The following is an 18,724-nucleotide window of genomic DNA, read 5'->3' as shown; positions in this document are numbered from 1 at the left end:
TATTGGAATCATAGCCATCAACATTAAAAATGTGAACTATCGTAAATGGATGTGAATATATTATTAACAATTAAAAATAAACTTGAGCATAAGAACAGAATCTCCATAGTCTTTAAAATCAAAGTTGGATATAAAACTTCATTCTAGAAGGATTTCACACCAATGGTTAAACTGTTTATTAAAGTTTTGGAAATTCCATGAACTATTCAGACCATCCTAATCTCAAACAAAACTCTTTTTCGTGTATCTCTGTTTGATTTGTATTAATCTGGCCTTAAGTTGAAATGAAAGATATCATTATGATCATCAGTAATAAAATAAATGTGTTATGAAGAATAGGACACAGAAATATAAATTACCAAGTTAGGATATAACGCTCCAAATGGGGTATAACCTTGATGTGGTGGAGGGGTTTGTGCGTTCTCATGTCCCTTAGAACTCATTCATTTAAATATATGTGTGTGTGTATATATATATATATATATATATATATATATATATATATATATATATATATATATAAATCATGAACACAGTTATCAACCAACAGGGTAGGGGGCCAGTTCCTTTCCCTGTGCCGGTTATGATATCCCAAGAAGCCCTGGTACCCGAAAAGTCACATATCCTGGGTGGAGTTACCGGTGCCCAGAGAGGCTTGCCCGGGAGTCAAACCCAGGCAAGTCCAACGCTCTACCCCTGGTCTACCGCGACCCACACACAGACATAGAATATATATATATATATATATATATATATATATATATATATATATATATATATATATATATATAAAAGAAATATATTATTATATTCGTGCGTTTAGATGATACATACTATATTATTTATTCAATCACATAAAATTTTCGATTTATTTTTCAGCGAGAAAAAAGATATCAAGAGGTAAAAATTCATAATCATTAGAATAGAATTGATTGGTTAGGCTTTGCCGTATGTGATAAAGGCTCAAACAACGTTTTAATTCAATTAAAACACGTTAACTAAAAAATTAATTTTAATGAGATCCTTAAAGAAGTTCGCACAAATTGCATCAATCCAAATCCAAAGGTTTTTAGGAATCATTTATGGCTACAGTTAACAATACCATCACTCAACAACTTAAAATTTTATGGGGCAATTAAGACACATGGGATCGATAGATGGAGCACAACATCAAAAAGGAGAGAAACCACAGACATCTGTCACATATAAATCTCCAGGAAGAGAAGAAAAGTGATTTGAGGAAATGAGTTTTGAAGTAAATTATGAAGAGGCGCGAGAGATGAATGTCCTTTTATTGCCATAAATCAAGTAAATCCCGGTAATTGATTGGTATGACCACCACTAACTCTTTTTAATGAAAAGTTATTAAAATTTATGCGTAAAAGAAACGTGAATAGTCAGCTAAATGGGTATGGAACGACGATAAACTTTATCTCAACTATTAAATAATCTTGTCTTGATTTATTACAAGTGTATTACACCAAGATTTCAAGCGTAATCAATCGATCAATCGTTCAGCGTCATTAATTGTACAACGATTTCAAATCCAGGAACTCTATGAATAGAAAAAATTGGTATTCATTTTAAAATAAATATAAAGGAATTTACAGATTTGTAAATAAGAGTATGCTTTGCTCTTATTCTAAGCCCAAATTGTAGTAAATGGAATATGTATCATACTGTAAATCAGCACTGAGGCTGAACATTTTCTTTTTCGCGACTTCTCAGCAGCATCTTGTTAACCTGCAACACCATCCTGCAATGCACTTAGATCCAAATGCAACTGAATACCGAAACTAACTAGGGGCGGACACATCCGAGATCAAAGGTCTTCCACCTCAGTCCAGCAATTAATATCAGCTGTTGGATTTCATCCGCTAACCGGTTTAATTTATCCTTATACATTTCGCGGTTATATAATCCGTAGTCTCGAGCCTTGATGTGGACAGATACACCTTGATCATGGAATCTCGGTCAAGTTCACCCAAGAAAATTAATCTGCGGGTAAACGACCGAGTTAAAAGCAATATCCGCGGGAAACATAATAAGTTCTTTCGCTTGTTGATATTGTCTTAAATTTACCTTCCAACGCCCATAGACGCTCAAATTTGACATAGTCATCGTTACTTTTCTTTTTATTTTCTCATAATGTTTTCCCAAATTCAATAGAATGGTGTACATTCGACCAAAGCCCAAAGAGGCATTTTGACGTTAGGATTTCATGATCGGCCACTGCGAATTTGAAATTGCACGCTAAATGTAGAGGTTAACTTAGTTAGGCATCACCATAAATTTGGAATTTATTGAGTAGTTAAAAGGGTCCATTGGTAATTTGGGAAAATTTCACACACTCCTTAGTGCGGAAAGGTTGCCTATATGATTGCAGATTTAATCGAAATTCAGCCTAAATGAAAAAAAACATATGAAATGAATTCCTGATGAAACCTGACAGTTCTTTTGTAAAAATCTTCAACCAACAACATAGTATTTTTACTCTCCAACCTCTCACGCGTTTTTCGCATTCGCATAACGAAGTGAGGTCTGGTGGACCAGAAACAAATTTACATGATGTATATTTGCATTTTTGAATTAAATATTACAACTTTCCATCTGTAATAAAGGAATAAAATTAAGGCTTGAAATAAATTTCAATAAAATAATAGTTTATTAATTGTAATTCTAAAAAAATATTCCAATGTTTTTTCAAAATATTTCTGGATACATTTCATAGCCCGTTCATATAAAATATAAAAAAGTATTCATATCGAAAAAGTGATTATATAGTATATTGGAGATGTATTATGGGAATATGTACATTCTCACGTGGTAACTTACGAAAATCTTCATTTAAATGTCCGTCTTTACAACAGAGACATACGAATCTCACTTCACGGTCCACAATACCCATTCAGGTCCAAGTAGGCTACTTTATACCCCAAAAGTCTCTCCCAAAAACGTTCACAGGTCACAGAGTTGTACAATGGTAGATCCAATAGAACTTTCTTCCTTTGTCATGCTCAACTTGATTTAAACCTTTGATGCCCAAGGAGTCCTAAGTTGACCCCAAACAACGCACGTGTGAGAGAGGAGAGTTTAAAGACTAAAAGAGTCTAATGCAATCTTGAGAATCCTCGATGTGACTGTCAATCTTTGCACAGTAAACATAATGTTAAGAAAGTGCAAAGCAATAGTCAACTTATTCTAGAAACATACAAATAGGACAAAAACTCAATAAAACGTAGAAATGATACGCTGGGCACTATACCAACTACGACACGGTCCTTTATGTCGGAGTATCGTGTATAGCGTGTTTTCAAGCTTTAAAAAGTAGTTTTACCTCTTTAACAGTCAAACTGCGAATAATTTGAAATCGAGTAAGGGATCTCGAGACTAAGTGCATCTCAAACTCTCATGCCTCACTATAAAAGCGATGCTTATTCCCGCCGTGAAAATTCTTATTTTTCCTTTCATCGCGATGTGGTAACATCGTTCCGGGAACGTGGAACGATTGCCAATGTTTTCCCATCCCCACCTTTCTTGGCCACCAAGACGATTCTCCATCGCATCATCCTTAACACCTGCGACCTTCTCGAGTTGCTGCTACGTCACACGCGACCGATCAGGTAGCAAAAAAATAGTTTCGGACGGAGGCAGGAAGAAACTAGAAGGTCACTTGATTTTATTCTACTGCCGGGGATCAAAAATTGAAGGTCAATTTTCCGGAAAGTTTGGCTATATGATGAATAATGAGTGACTGCTCTCATTTTCAGCTTACAAATGATGCTTTCTGTGGCAACGGTACCATATGTGTGAGAAAATTATTTTCTACCTTGTCGTACCATCGTCTTCTTCAATGACAATCATAAGGAAATGATCAGGGATGAGGAATTATTGGTTGTGGGAAGTGCGCCAGCATGACTTATAGTTAGGTTTCCGTTCCACCCTCATTAAAACAATTTATCACAACACATAATTGTTTCTCTATTCTCTTTGCTCTCGAAACAAGATACTAATGTCACTATTTCCGGAGAGAATGAGTAATATATAAGTACTTGGCGTTCAATGGTGTCTCTTTGTGTTCACATGCCATTCCGTGTTAAAATCAGGAATGGTGGAACCCAAATGAAAGTGGAATATGCTAAAACAAGTTGTAAAATTAAACTTTTTCGGGTTTCTTATGATCTTTTTCGGAATTAAGAAATTAAAAGTAACCTAATATATATTTATAACCAAAATGAATATAAAGCATAGTCAGTGAAATGTATAGTTATATCTTGACTGGTAGATGGAGATTTCAATGGGTGCAGAGTTAAAATTTTTGAGGGCATGACTGTTGGACTTCATACTGAATTATTAACATACGCAATTTGCAATAAACTATTAGAGGCGGTGTCCTCCGATAGATGAAGTCACATGCGCTATTAATAATGGGTGGGTAATTTGGTAGGGGTAGGGCGCTCACGGAATGGGGGAAGGGTGGAGAGAAACTCGGCGTCGGGATTAGTCTACCCTTAACGAAAGGCGCCAGGGGGTCTCCAGTTCAACGTTCTATCCGACGGATGGTGTACTCCTTTTTAATTGCTCTCCCCAAAGCACCCTGAGTAGAGCTCGGGATACCACTGAAAACCCCCGCCACCTCCAAGGGGACCCTTCTAGTTGGGGAGCGAGCACATTAGCCTCCAGCAAATGGTGCTCTAGCGCCTATTTGCATGGGTTATGAAACTAAAGCATTTATTTGAGTAATAACAACATGACTCAGAATATGCTGCACTTATTAGAACGAACCTCCGTGGTTTAAGACATTGAATGATATGATTGGTACGTAAATATCAATTTCATAAGAAAAATGAAATTGAAATTACGCGGGAGGCGGCAGGTATTTCAACTCTGGGTAACAAAAAGACGGCAATGGGCTAAATAAATGAATTCGGGATCTGGGGTTTGCGAGAGGTGACACGAAGAGAGAATTTTTGCGAACAATCCGTATGACCTGCCGCGGCCGTTCATGATGCCATGAAAAATATTTAGGTTAGTTACTCGTACAGTGTGGCTCCGTTGCAAAGCGACATCCCAGATTCTGTAAGTACTTTAATTATTGTTAACCATTCAGAAGGAAGCAGTGCCACAATGTCGTACTATGGTTCGGAAAAAAAGTTGGCCAATTTCATGGGTTGATTGGGTGATTGTCCGATTTCAGATATTAAGATTGCTCACTCATACTGGAGACTAACTGGAAGAGCGATAGTCCAGCATAGTCAGAATTTAGCCAAAAATGGAATGCATTAAATGGGATGTGAGACGCAATGTATAATATTAATAAAAATATCAAAAGCATGTGAAAGGCAGTGTAGTTGGTAATCGCGGAATATCATTTTTACCCTAGGCTAGATTCCTGTAAATCGCCACTTTGATGTATTTATGGAGGAGATACCTAGTTCATACAATGATTGGAAACAAACATACAAGCGGCGAGACTTGAATCTCTTACGAAAGATGTACACATCTTCGTTCGCCAAATTTAAAAATCGAAGGATAATATAGGTTGCTGCGGCGGAGATAGAAAATTTATGGTGTTTGGGAAACTAATCCGGGAAGAGAGTACTTGGGAAAATTTTATCAAAACGAAATATAGCTCTCTGTAAACGAACTCGTAAGGATATGACACTACTTAAACTTTTCTCTATTTTTAAGAATCTTTTCGTCACACGGCATCACGTTCTCTGACATTTATTAGTGAGGCCTCATTTTTCAGAATAATTAGATAGACACAGTATAGCTCACAAAATTCCTTCTTTTTTCAATATTCGCTAACTCTTTTTTGACTTTCCGAATTTACGAGCTTCCCGACTGATTTCCATGACGTTAGCTAAGGTCACTTGATGAATGCGTCCGTGGTTAGAGGAGAGATGAACTGGTTTTAAACTCGCAAGGGAAAAGATAGGTGGAGGCGAACGCAACAGTGTGAGGAAACAAGCTATTATTTTGTGTACGGAGGGGATCAGTCAATCAGTCAGCCGACTGATATTAAATATCGATAGTCAATGACATTTCACGCTGAAAATGTCACATTAGGTCGTGAATTCAAAATATGGGAAAAAGGCTAAAGATATAATGAGTAGTGGGAAAGGAATAAAAAGTTCATTTCATGTGTTACATTCTTGTTCTCTGATGCAGAAACAATTTCCATTTCGGAGAAATTTCCTCGAAGTGATTTTTACAATTTTCATTGGGGGTCTAGTTTTTCTTGGGAGAACTCCTCTTAATGACCTCTTTTAGTCAGCTGTTACTATGTATTCGCGACGCGATCGTCTTATCACCCTGAAAAATGGATGTAGCAGAAGACTACATCTAAAAATAATGAAATATTTCTGTAGAATCACTGTCTCTTATTTTTCAGAATATTTACCAATAAATTAGAGTTGACATAGGAAGAGTAAACTGCTAAGAACACGAAATTCAATTTTCTCTATTCAATTGAGATCTTGCAATACATTTAAAAAACCTATGTATAGTATGAATATTACGTTAAAAAGATAGTTTGTAGAGTTCATGTTCAGAGGGATGTTAACATTTATTAATATTTTACCATATTTATTAATATTTCTCGTAGCTATGTTCATTGTTAATTATGCTGACGTTATACTTGAGTAGTGATTTCTGCCGGCTATTTATTATACTCACTATCTTATCACTGAAAATGATCTCGAGTTTCACTCCCTTTGACGATTGTGTTTTACCCGACCAGCCCACAATACTACCGCCCACGTTTTTCTCTCAGCCAATCTCTGTGAAATCTTTTCCCGACTATGTAATCGCCTTTCAGAGGATTAAAGACGATAGCGATCATTTTACGAGGTCTTGCTTTTGGAATGCCGTTTCCTACGTGCACTTCGACGTGAGACATTCCAGACTTAAGACAAGTGAGTGCTCCGAGGTGCTCACCACAATACAACCAACGGAATTGCTGGCTGCCGGGTAAGATGTTTTGTCCATACTTGAAATGAAGGGAGATCTGGGACCGTCTCAAAGAGAATCGACGATAGTTAAAACCGACATAATCAACCCGAAGGTTGGTTTTATAGGCGAATGTAGGGCTAATCCCGACCAAAGCATTTAAAACGTAAGATATTCTAAGAATTAGATATGGGAAGATTCCTTTCCTTTGTCATCATTTGGTTAACGGCAAAATTCTAGCGCTCATAAAACCACATCGCTTGGATGTTTTGTATTGATTAAACAAAGGTGTCCCCCGGGACTTGAATAAATTTTATTTATTCTATCCCCCCCCCCCACCTAGCTCCACCCATCAAGCTACCAGGCTCTTGGAAATGCCAAATATGTATAAAGTTGCGATTGCAGCGTTCTAATAATAAGCATCAAAATATATTTTAGAACCTTTTTAACTGCCTTAATTCTATAAGCATTTCCTCTGGTATGGGTAGAATACCGGGAAGTTTCAATCCACATTCATTTCCTTGGCGATGCTTATCGAAAGTGCATCCATTCCACGTGGAAGATAAATCGGAAAAAAATCACAAAGAAATTGAAGCAAGTGATCTGGTAGATGTCAGTAATTCTTTAAACACTAGAAAGAAATATAATGCAGTATATAAACTAAAATGAATTAAATATTCCGAAATTCGCTTATGGCTTATGTCTTTCCGCTTTCTTTAGTCTCCGCAGAGCCAAGTGGTGCACACCGCATCGGAAAAAGTGTAGAATACAGTGGCTGGAACTTCGACGGAGAGAATATGTGGCTGCTGGGTAAAACTCAGGATGGTCAAAACCAAAGACCACCACCGTCCAAACTACGGATCACCATCATCCAGGTAATCCATAGGAGGCGCTGAAACTATAAATATATACATATATATATATGTATGTATGTATGTATATATATATATATATATACCTGTAAATGTAATCCCTCCCACCCTATGATCCTCCACTGAAACAAAAAATACGAGGGTCATCCGGAAAGTAGTACCCGTTCGTGCCGCATGAAGTGCTGACGACGCGAGTAGCCGCTGGACGAGGTCAGATAGCTTCAGTGGCTTGTCTGCCTTCTCTGAGCCAAGTTGCGTGACGCTAGCATTGCCTGTGTTGTTTCTGTGATTGTTTACAATGTTTAAAAAAATTGAGAACGCCGCCAGTTGTGAAGTGAGGGCAGTGATTAAATTCCTCAATGCAAGAAACGTTCGCCCATGTGATATTCATCGCCAATTAAAGGAGGTGTATGGAGACAATGTAATGGACGAGTCGTCTGTTCGGCGGTGGTGTCGCAACTTCAACATGGGGAGGGGGAACACACACGACGATGAGCGTTCGGGGAGACCGTCTGTCATTACAGACCAACTGGTGAGCTCAGTTGACGAATTCGTGAGGAACGATCGGCGCGTCACAATTGATGACATCTGTGAGCATTTTCCCAATGTTTCTCGAACAATTGTTCATGAAATTGTTAAACACCATCTGCATTATGCAAAAATTTGTGCAAGATGGGTCCCTCGCAAGCTTACAGATGAGCACAAAACCAAGCGTATGGCTGCAGCACTGACGTTTTTGGGACGTTATTCTGATGAAGGAGACTCTTTCTTGACTCGCATAATTACTGGTGACGAAACATGGGTTTGTTATGCATCACCTGAGAGTAAACGACAGTCAATGGAGTGGCATCATGCTCATTCACCAAACAAACCAAAAAAATTCAAGACAGTTCTGTCCACCAGGAAACTCATGGCAACCATTTTCTGGGATCGACGAGGTGTATTGCTTATTGATTTTATGGCCCGTGGAGACACTATTAATGCCAATGCGTATTGTGAAACATTAAAGAAATTACGGCGGGCAATACAAAATCGGCGGCGAGGTCTATTGTCTACTGGTGTCATTCTCGTTCATGACAATGCCAGGCCTCATGCAGCTGGGATAACACAAAAAATTTTGCAGCAATTCAAATGGGAAACTTTCGACCATCCACCGTATAGCCCGGACTTGGCCCCTTCAGATTTTCATCTCTTTACAAAGCTTAAAGACTTTTTGGCAGGAAAAAGATTTGACAGCGATGAAGAACTTAAAGAAGGAGTGACCCTGTATCTCAATGAGCTGGCGGCGAAGGACTATGCAGCAGGAATACAGAAACTTGTCACACGTTATGACAAATGCCTTAATTTGCTTGGAGATTATGTTGAGAAGTAGTTTAAAGTATCCTCTTTCAAATAAAATTTTTTATGTTTGTTAATATTTACTTCTGTGTCTTTATTTCACGAACGGGTACTACTTTCCGGATGACCCTCGTATTAGAGCAATCCTTCATCTGGCTCTTGGAGTCCTGGAATTGGCCAGGAATCAATATTAGGCATTAATTACCCTGCTCCAAACACATTTTCATTCCCCCTCCACCCCTATATCACCTACATTTTCCCCACCCCTTCTAACGCTGGCTCTCCAAACCCTTCCCTTCCGAATTCACTCCCCACCTTCCCTTCCGTCCATCGCTCCAGCCCTCGTATTCCCTTCAGTTCTGTCCCTCTCTTCCTTGATAAAGGTGGCCACGACCACCGAAAATGCGAAAAATAGTGAGTCTCTTTTTTGTGTGTTTCTGTGTTTTTGTCTGGGTCCACTAGTGCTAAGTGTTATACATTATATATATATATATATATATATATATATATATATATATATATATATATATATATATATATATATGCACATACATTTTTTAATCTGGGCTTTAGAATCCGTTACGAAGAAATAATGGAAAAAGAAAGGCTCAGGAGAGACCGAAAATGTAGGGAATATTTTTTAATGTTACTTAGGGCCAAATGTCAGCTGCCATGGCTACGGGGGTGCCTCCTCTTCCAGATGTCATGGGTTCGGTTAGCGCCTATGTGGATTTTCCTCTTGCTCTGCAATTTTTTCTATGGGCAGGCTTTAAATAAATATTTTTTTATGCTCAGTTCTTTTACATTTTATGTTCATTTATATGCTACAAGAATACCTTTTTATTGGGAAAATCTCTGCGTCCGGCGTGTTCGTCCGTTAACATTTTGTTCGAGTGATGTAAATGGGGAATCTTTACACATTTTATTGATGACATAACCGTTAAGTAGGGGAATGGCCCACAAATTCTGCCATAGTCGATAAAAACTCGGAAATAAGTATCCACAACATCCGTTGCGTTTCGTCCGTTAAAATTTTGCTCGTGTGGTGTAAATGGTGAACTCTCAACACATTTTATTGGCGACAGTACAGTTATTATATTTATTAATGTAAAGGCCGAAAAAATTATGCCATAGTTGATAACGACTCGGAGTTAATATCAAAATTCCTTCTACTAGATATTATTTGAAAGCTCTTACAATAAAAAATCCTTCTAATTGAATTTTAGGCTAAAAAACCAAATTAGTTAAGTTTTTGTCCTTTAAAAAATAAATTTCTGAGGGAGGTATATATGTTGTGAAATATGTTATATGAAACACTGTCTATCTCAAAAGGGAAAGGTGTTAAGTTCATGAACGTATTTATGATGCTGCATAAAAAAGGAAATGTAATGGTAAGACCAAAAAAGTATAATTTCTTTCACTTTGCCCATACATCGTATTTTATTAACCTCACTACCATTGATTCGATAATTTTTCTTGCTCAGATATGGATGATACGAAAAATTAAAGTTTCCGAGTATTAACCATTCGCTATTATTTTCTAGAATTTTCAATACTATTTTAATGGTGGTAAAACAACAGAACATACTGTTCTATTATACTATTATCACATAGGTTTATTGAACTCTAACTACTAGTTTGCAGTGGCGAAGTGATGGTCAAAGTATTGGTTAGACTAAGGGAATTCATACATTATTGGGGTTTCTCATCGGAGAATATTTTACGTTATAAATAGATTTAGTGACAGATATTGTTTTGAAATATTAATTTGAGGTAACACGCGTGGCTACAATTTAACTCATAGTATCGGGGCTCTAAACCGAAAGGAACTTGTTGTCTTACAAGGGGTCCATAACCTCACAAATCTCCAGGGGTGCATTACACATCTTCTTCCGAACTCGGCCAACATTTGCAGCAAATTCTCCGCTAAGAGTCAAAATTAAATACCCATTAGCTCCAGTTATTCCGTGAGATGATAAATCCTCCTATTGCTAATATTCCATGCGGTGATAAATTTTCGAAAATTGCTTCATTTTACGTGAATTAACTTAACTTTCACCTAAATTAACGATTGAGTGAGGCTAGTATGCAACCCAGCAAGAGCCTCCTACGTTGTGAACTGTGACCCATCAGCTTTCAACAATGAAAGTACATAGGCTAAACATCCAACCCAGGAGATAGTTATGATTAGCGTCTATGGAAGTCTTCAACTGCCATTACATGCAAAGCGTTAGGGGGGGACGCTGTTTGACACTATAATTTCAAGCAAATAAAAGGAATGGATTTCTCAAAAAGAATTAATCACAGGTTTAATGTTTGCAATAATTTTAAACAGGATAAATCAAAGCGGGAATAACAGTCGACGCATAATTTGGGTAACATTCGGAGGGAGGATGCCCGTAATAGTACAGAGATTTGGAGAATCTACGAGGGTAGGCTGAAAACTAATGCACACATGCTTGTTGATCATAAGCAAAATGACCTTCAGAAGCACTCGCGGTGGCATGAGGAAGTAATATTCCCCCTCAAAAAGCATGCGCAGGTTTGAGGTCGTTACATTCATCAAGCGTATTTTGAGAAGCGGAAGTATGGAGACGTGTTCTAGTGCTATGTCAACGCCAGGCGAATGATTCATCCATCCTAAATAATTTATTTTAATTTAAGAGGGACCTAAGTACCGACGAGACTAGGTATTCTCCTTTCAAAGAGACTCCACATGCATATCTCTGCATCATCAGTCGCTCAGTATGAAGATTGGCTGACTGCAATCCCCAACCATCCTCACAGAAAGCTTTATTTCTTCAGCACTAAATTATCTCAAATGTCTCATTTGGGCGACATATTCTCCCCTTCGGCTACAATGTAGTTTTTTTACATCACGCCTGATTTTGTTTACCATCAAGGAAATCTGACACACGAAATAATATATTAGAATAACTTAAGGCTGACGCCTTGATTGAAGTTTTAATATTCCATTAAGCAACCATTGGCTGTTCGTATTCGCATTATTTTATTCAACTACGGTAGTCTAATGTAATAAAATTGAGACATTCGCCATGATTTAAAAATCAAATATAATGGATGCTTTCTTTAAATGGAGCCCAACTTCAAAGATGATTATTGATATATGGAGTAAAAGTATCATTTAAGCATCGGCTCAATCTTCGCAGGTGTTGGCGACCATCGTCGCGAACTTGCCGTCGATCTCTCCTGGCATGGTCGTTGGATTCTCTGGAGTAGCTCTTCCTTTGATGCAAGACGAGGCCACCCTGAGCATGGAACAATCGTCTTGGATAGGTGAGTAGGCATTACGTCACGCCAGTCTCATAATCTATTATATCATAGGGAGGCTTTGGCGAAGATATTCCTCAGAAGATCTTAAGAGGGAGGCTGGGGATCTCTGTCGTTCGGACGGAGAAATACGAACTTCCGGCGAAACTTCCCGTGGAAAAGGATTCTATGTTCGGCCGAAAATGTCTCCGATGAACGTGAAATAGCGTAACGAAATTACAAAGTTTGAATACTTTCTCAAAAGTTTTATTATTTTATTGATTTTATTATATTACCTTCTCTGGCTCGTGACACTTCACGGAAGCACGCTGGGGTAAAAAAAGGCCTCGCCCATCAAAATCGCTTAAAGATCATCATGAAAAAATAAGCAGAGCAAATAAAGTAGAGCTGAAGACAATGCTTATAATGGAAAAATATGGGTCAATAATCATGAGTCGGAGATTTGTTCCTCTTTTGACTAAGCGTCTGTTTTCACCAATTACTAAAGGAAATGATTTGAACTGAACTAGAATCACCTCTAGTAATTGATGAACTAGAAGTGATAAGTATTAACATATAACATTTTTTTAGCTAAAGTAAAAATAAACTGAACTAAAACAGTTTTCCAATAATTTTTCCAAATACTAATCATACAAAAATTAGTAATAGTTAAATAAGTGCAATGAAAATAAGCTGTTTTCATTTTACAATGAAAGGGTCACAAAAATTTTGAACCATTGCTAGGTCCCAAGTTGGTAGTTTTAGGCAAGAAAAATTATGATAATATAGATTCAATGAACTCCGACACTAAAGCCTTCATCTCTTTACACTGTTTAATAACAGTGTGCTGGTACACCAAAATAATAAGAACATGTTTGAAAATTTACTTTTCATGAGAGATTATTTTATAGAAATAATTACTACTATTGTCAAAAGTAAAAAAAATTTAATAACTCTAAAGTAGGAAGAAATTCTAACTTTATAGCATTATTTCGAATTCTTAACTCGTTATCGTTCGAGGCATATTCATTTAGTAAGGTATCCTATTTTTTCATGAAAAATCCAATTTATTCTCAACTTTGCGTACATCGTTGGAAAGGTTGAGAATTTATCTTTCTTTCTACATAGTCGCCTTGAGGATCAATCACTTTTTGCATCCTTGTAAGAAGCTTTTTAATACCGGCGTTGTACCTTTCTCCCGCGGCGTCGCGAGGCCAACTGACGACTACTTCTCCGATATAATTCATCACCATTTAATGGAAGTGTACGGTGAGAAGTGTATGAACATCAAAAACGTACGGAAGTGGAGCAGGGAGTTTTTTGATGGCCGAGAAAACGTCCACGATGAGCAGCGGTCGGGGCGGCCGAGTTTGCCGGAATCAACGGTGGCTCCAATTGACGAGATGGTGCGCAATGACTGGAGAATTACCCTTCATGAGATAAAGGATGGTCTTAATGAAGAGAGTGGCTGCTTCTCCGTGCAGAATATTATGTCGAAGGCCCTCGGTTACAACAAGGTGTCTCACCAAAGGAGTGGGTTTGCATCATGACAATGCACGTCCGCATGTGCCACGTCAAACGACCACCCTACTCAATGAATTCGGCTGGGATACCATCGACTACCCTCCTTACAGCCCGGGCGTTGCCCCCAGCGACTACCACTTGTTGCCCGATCTCAAAAAACTCCTTGGAGGGCAGAAACTCAAGTCAGACTCCTCGTGCATTGCAAGAAGCAGTTGTCAGTTGGCTGCGTGACGTGGCGGGAGGAAGGTACGACGCCGGTATTAAAAAGCTGCTTAGAAGGATGCAAGATCGTCAAGGCAACTATGTAGAAAAATAGCTAAATGCTCTGCATTACCTACGATGCACACAAAGTTGAGAATAAATTTGATGTTTATAGAAAAAAATAGGAGACCTTACTTTTCGAATCACCCTCGTGCAACTTCGCAAAGTGGTAAGTCCATAGCTTTTCACCTAAAGAAGCTCAAAAAGTCAAACCACCGGAAGGTGGAATTTGAATTGTTCAATTAATTAACGGATAATAAGGTTTTATTGGCCACATTATTTGAAGACATTCGCATTACGGTAATGGTCATATACGGAATGTTCACGAATATTTAGCCTATGGAGCGACTTACATGATTTATTCATATGGCCTTCGGACAGCGTTCTAGGCCGTTAAAAATAAACTCTTCCGGCAACTCCTGGCTACTCTCCAGGAAAAAGTTAATATTGATAAGACCACATATGCATAGAATTATTTGTTATTCTAGAAGGTTGGTTTTGAATGGACACAAACTTAGCACCTCTAAGTTTTTAACCTCGCGAAAAGACAACCTGGTACGCCACACTATAATAAACCCTTCTTCGATTTTGCATAAATTCTACCTCCCTTCATCCCATCCAAAATACCTATCCTTTCCTTCCTCTTCCTCTCTTGCCAAAAGATTGGAGGGATAGGTGAGAGAAGGGTTATTCACAATCCGTACGTCTCAGGCTGCTTGGGTGTGACTGGCGGCTGGAGATTCGGGATGTGTATTGTTAGGAGAGGATTAAGACAGAGATGTCCATTATCACCTGTTATTTTCAACGAATATGTGGAGGAAACGGTGAAAGACGAATGGGAAGAACTGGGGATTGGAAATAAAGCTAGAGGGTAATTCATAAAATCAGTTAGGTTTGCGGATAATCAAACTTTAATTCTTCAGTCACCAAGAGATTTCGGGTATTGCTGAGCGCTTTTGAAAAGCCTGAGCGATAAACATGTAATGAAAACAAATGAAAACGAACAAAAGTTATGAAATTTTCGAGAAAAATAAAAGTTAAGTTGAACAATAGAAAAAGGAGATAAAATCTACAGCTGGCAGAACAGTTTACCCCACTAGGAAGTGTTTTGGACCAAAATGGTAGGGACATAAGGAGAAGAAAAGAGTTAGGCACAGAAGCTTTCACAAGGAGGAGGGGAGACAGGGAAAGCGAACTAGGATTTTGAGAAAATATTAGTGAAACTTTGATAAAGTCCGTGGTTTTTTCCAGCGTGGAAACTCGGTCACAGAAGCAAGATGATGGGCGTAGATTGTAGGCTTTTGAGATGTGGAAAGGGATGGAAAAGGTAAAATGGACGGAAATAAAAACAAGCGAAGAGACACTAGGCATGGTGGGGGAGAAGAGAGGGTGGTTGGGAGAAATCCAATGGAGGCAGGAAAGGTGGATGCAGAGCATGTTAATTGGGGATGGAATGCTGAAGACTGTAATGTGCGTGTGTAATAAGAATGTAAAATTCCCTTGTCCTTGGAATATTTAAAAATTCAAAGTTCACTGGAAACATGACCAATATCCAAAATTATTGAAATTTCACAAAATAAACACTTCCTCGTTTAATTGAATGAGTTGAATTTGATGCTTTTATGTTACTTAAATGTTTCGATTCATTCACGCATTAGCTCGTACGTAAACATGGTACGCGACTTGATAATGAACAATGCTTTGGTGCTTAACTCGAAATTATCAGTATTCCCGTTGGGAGTGAGTCTTTTCTTTGGCGTCAGCGACGTTCATTCACGTATGCCTAAATGGATCAAGTATTGTTAGTTAGGATTGTAGAGAATTCAAAGTCAAAGATTCTCTTATTTTCACTTGGCTGAGATCGCAGAAAGGGCGCCGATACCCTATTGGGATCCGTTACCAAATAGCATATGCATTTTCCACCCGGAAGAAGAACCGCAAGCATAATATTTTTTCCGTAATATCACGTGTAACAGCTTTTAATTTAAATAATGGAAAATACACTTTTGGGTGTGATACATATTTCCGTTTCACGTGAAATCAATTCAGTTTACGGGTAATGGTTTCTGGCACAGCCTAAGTATCCTTCCTCATATTCTTTTCATTCGATGACTATTGCAGAGAAAATTAGTATAACGGGGATTACGTGGCAATAAAGAGGTTTCAGTAGCTATCAAGAGTCAATATGATAACTCGAGTCGAAATCCAACCATTTATAATAGAAATCTTACAACATTTTTCCATCTAATCTACCTTAATGTTATCTACTACTACGGAAGAAGCTTCTTTGTTTGCTCAATGGCATAATTTTTCCCGTTATCTATAGATTAAATTATCTTTTATTGTACAATTAGTCTAATTATTTACCCCACAATTACTGTTAGCAATACCTAATGTCATTCTGCGGGGACCAAAACGTGCTGAGGAGACTTCTGTCCGCGCGTGGTGGTGTTCGATAAGACGGCGAGGGCTTCTTTTCATTGAGTGTGGACGCGTTGGGCCCTTGGCCTGCCGACTCTTTTTGGCTCGCCGAAGAATATTTCCCGTCAGTGAGGGAAAAGATAACATGAATCCTACCGAGAGAGCAACCAAATGTTACGGAAGAACACTTTTTGACAGACGTTATCTGTGAGAGAGTAATAGAGAGAGAGAATAATATTTCAGTTGACGATTTATGATTTAACTGCGATGTTCACAACATCGCTGTTCTCTCAAGTGCCAATACGGTGGTACTAGAACATAACTACGATACCGATGAGAATGTGCCATGAGGAAGGAATGCAGGACAGCAAAATATTGTTGATTTTGACGATTATTCGCTAATAAGCGAGAATCCTAAGAACGAGGCGATTGGAAGCCATTCCTGGTTGAAGGAAGCTATTTCCAAGCCTGTTCGTGTACTTAATGGATAAATGAGATATACGAGGAACTAATAATACCTAAAATTTTCCTGCATTGCATTATATTTCATATATAGACCACACACGGGGCATGAGAAACTTTGCGATGCACTTCAGATGACCTGGCGTTTCGCAAATGACGACAGGAAGTTAGCAGCGAGGAAACGACACTTAAATCGGATGGGAACCCAAAATTACACCACCCTCGTGTCAGCGTCCTTTTCAGATGCTAATATAACCATTGGAAGAGATATATTGAGGAACCATATGGTAAAGACATAAGGCCAGCTAAATCAAACATAAAAAGAGAATATTACGTAGATGAGGATAGCTTAGGTCTAGACATAATTGTTGGTAAGATACAAAGGATACTACATACGTAAGGGTGCTACATGGGGCCGTGTGGGTTGACAAAATTCCCGCAGAACTACTTGAGCGTTTGGGAAAATGACGGAGGATGCGTTTTCATGACCTAATTCGTAACATTTATGAGGGAGGAACTTGGCTGGACGATTTCGTTAGATCAGTGTTAGTTCTTATCCCTAAAAAATAAAACGGCGGCCATATGTGAGGTCTACAGAACCATGAGTTTGACGTTGCACACAGCTAGATTGGTAGTCAGGATCATTAAATAGGAGATCCCATCAAGATGATTCATATATGAAATTTTAATGACTAAGTATCTTATATGTTTTTTTAGCATCGAATATCAACGTATAACCTTTGAATCTTTGCGATATTATGATGGATCTGGGATCAAACGGCATGTAATTCCGTTGACCTTTAGCCCTTTAGTCATAGAGTCCATGTCATCGAGTCTTGGGGTCAGCCAATTGGGGATTGAATTGTCCTTAGCAGCAGGATGAACGAGGGGATTCAAAACCCAAACGTTCGGTGCCCCGCTGTCTGCCTCCTCCGATGTTCAAGAGAGAAAGAGAGTGAAGGAACAACCTCGGCCGTTTGCATGCAAGTTTTTAAATGGGGGAAACGGTTTTCGGTTTTAATTGATGGAAGTTATCTATCACGGAGATCATGAAAACACTTTTTTGAATCATCTCATTTTTTCCATCAATACGACCGAGGTTTTGTCGCGTCGCGACGTCTTCAGGTCTTCAGAACCACCTGATGATAATAATCGTTGATCAAACTATTCACTATACAACGGATAAAAAAAATAAGTATAGGGAAATGCTGATCTGAGTCAAAGTCACAATTTTTGCATAATAACATCTCTCACGGAATAATCAACCCTTGGATTTAGTATTAACAGTTACGACCATTTCAGAAGTCTTATCCTGGTTATTCGGCCATGAGTCCTTATCTGAATGCATTTAATGCAGTTAAAGGCCACACTAATGAAATTGTGCCTCTATTAGAATAAGTTCAACTAATCGATTTTTGAAGTCGTAGTTTCCCTGAACTGGAAAATATCTAACGTTGCAATTATCTTGAAAGGAGAAAATGTACAAGACCCACGTAATTACATATCAGTTTCAGTTCTTCCCACTCCTGTAAAATTCTAGAATCAACTATCAGGTACATTATGGCCATTCCTCGACCCTCACAATTGTAATTCCAGCAAAAAAAACGGATTCAGGAAGGTGA

At 38.3% G+C, this 18,724-nt stretch overlaps 1 protein-coding gene across 2 annotated transcripts in view; it reads left to right on the top strand.

Moving 5' to 3' along the window:
• Positions 1-18,724, top strand: part of LOC139698282 (trehalose transporter 1-like protein) — a 56,840-nt gene that overhangs the window by 10,104 nt on the left and 28,012 nt on the right. For both annotated transcript variants that reach the window (XM_071597163.1, XM_071597162.1), the window contains exons 2-3: positions 7,675-7,829; positions 12,335-12,461. In XM_071597163.1, coding sequence (XP_071453264.1) covers positions 7,752-7,829; positions 12,335-12,461 — 205 coding nt within the window. In that variant the 5' untranslated portion in view covers positions 7,675-7,751. The remainder of the gene's footprint in view (positions 1-7,674; positions 7,830-12,334; positions 12,462-18,724) is intronic.

This window comes from Hetaerina americana, unplaced genomic scaffold, assembly GCF_022747635.1.
Source record: "Hetaerina americana unplaced genomic scaffold, ioHetAmer1.1.p SCAF_80, whole genome shotgun sequence".
Taxonomy (NCBI): Eukaryota; Metazoa; Arthropoda; class Insecta; order Odonata; family Calopterygidae; genus Hetaerina; species Hetaerina americana.
This window is presented reverse-complemented; position numbering and strand designations above follow the sequence as displayed.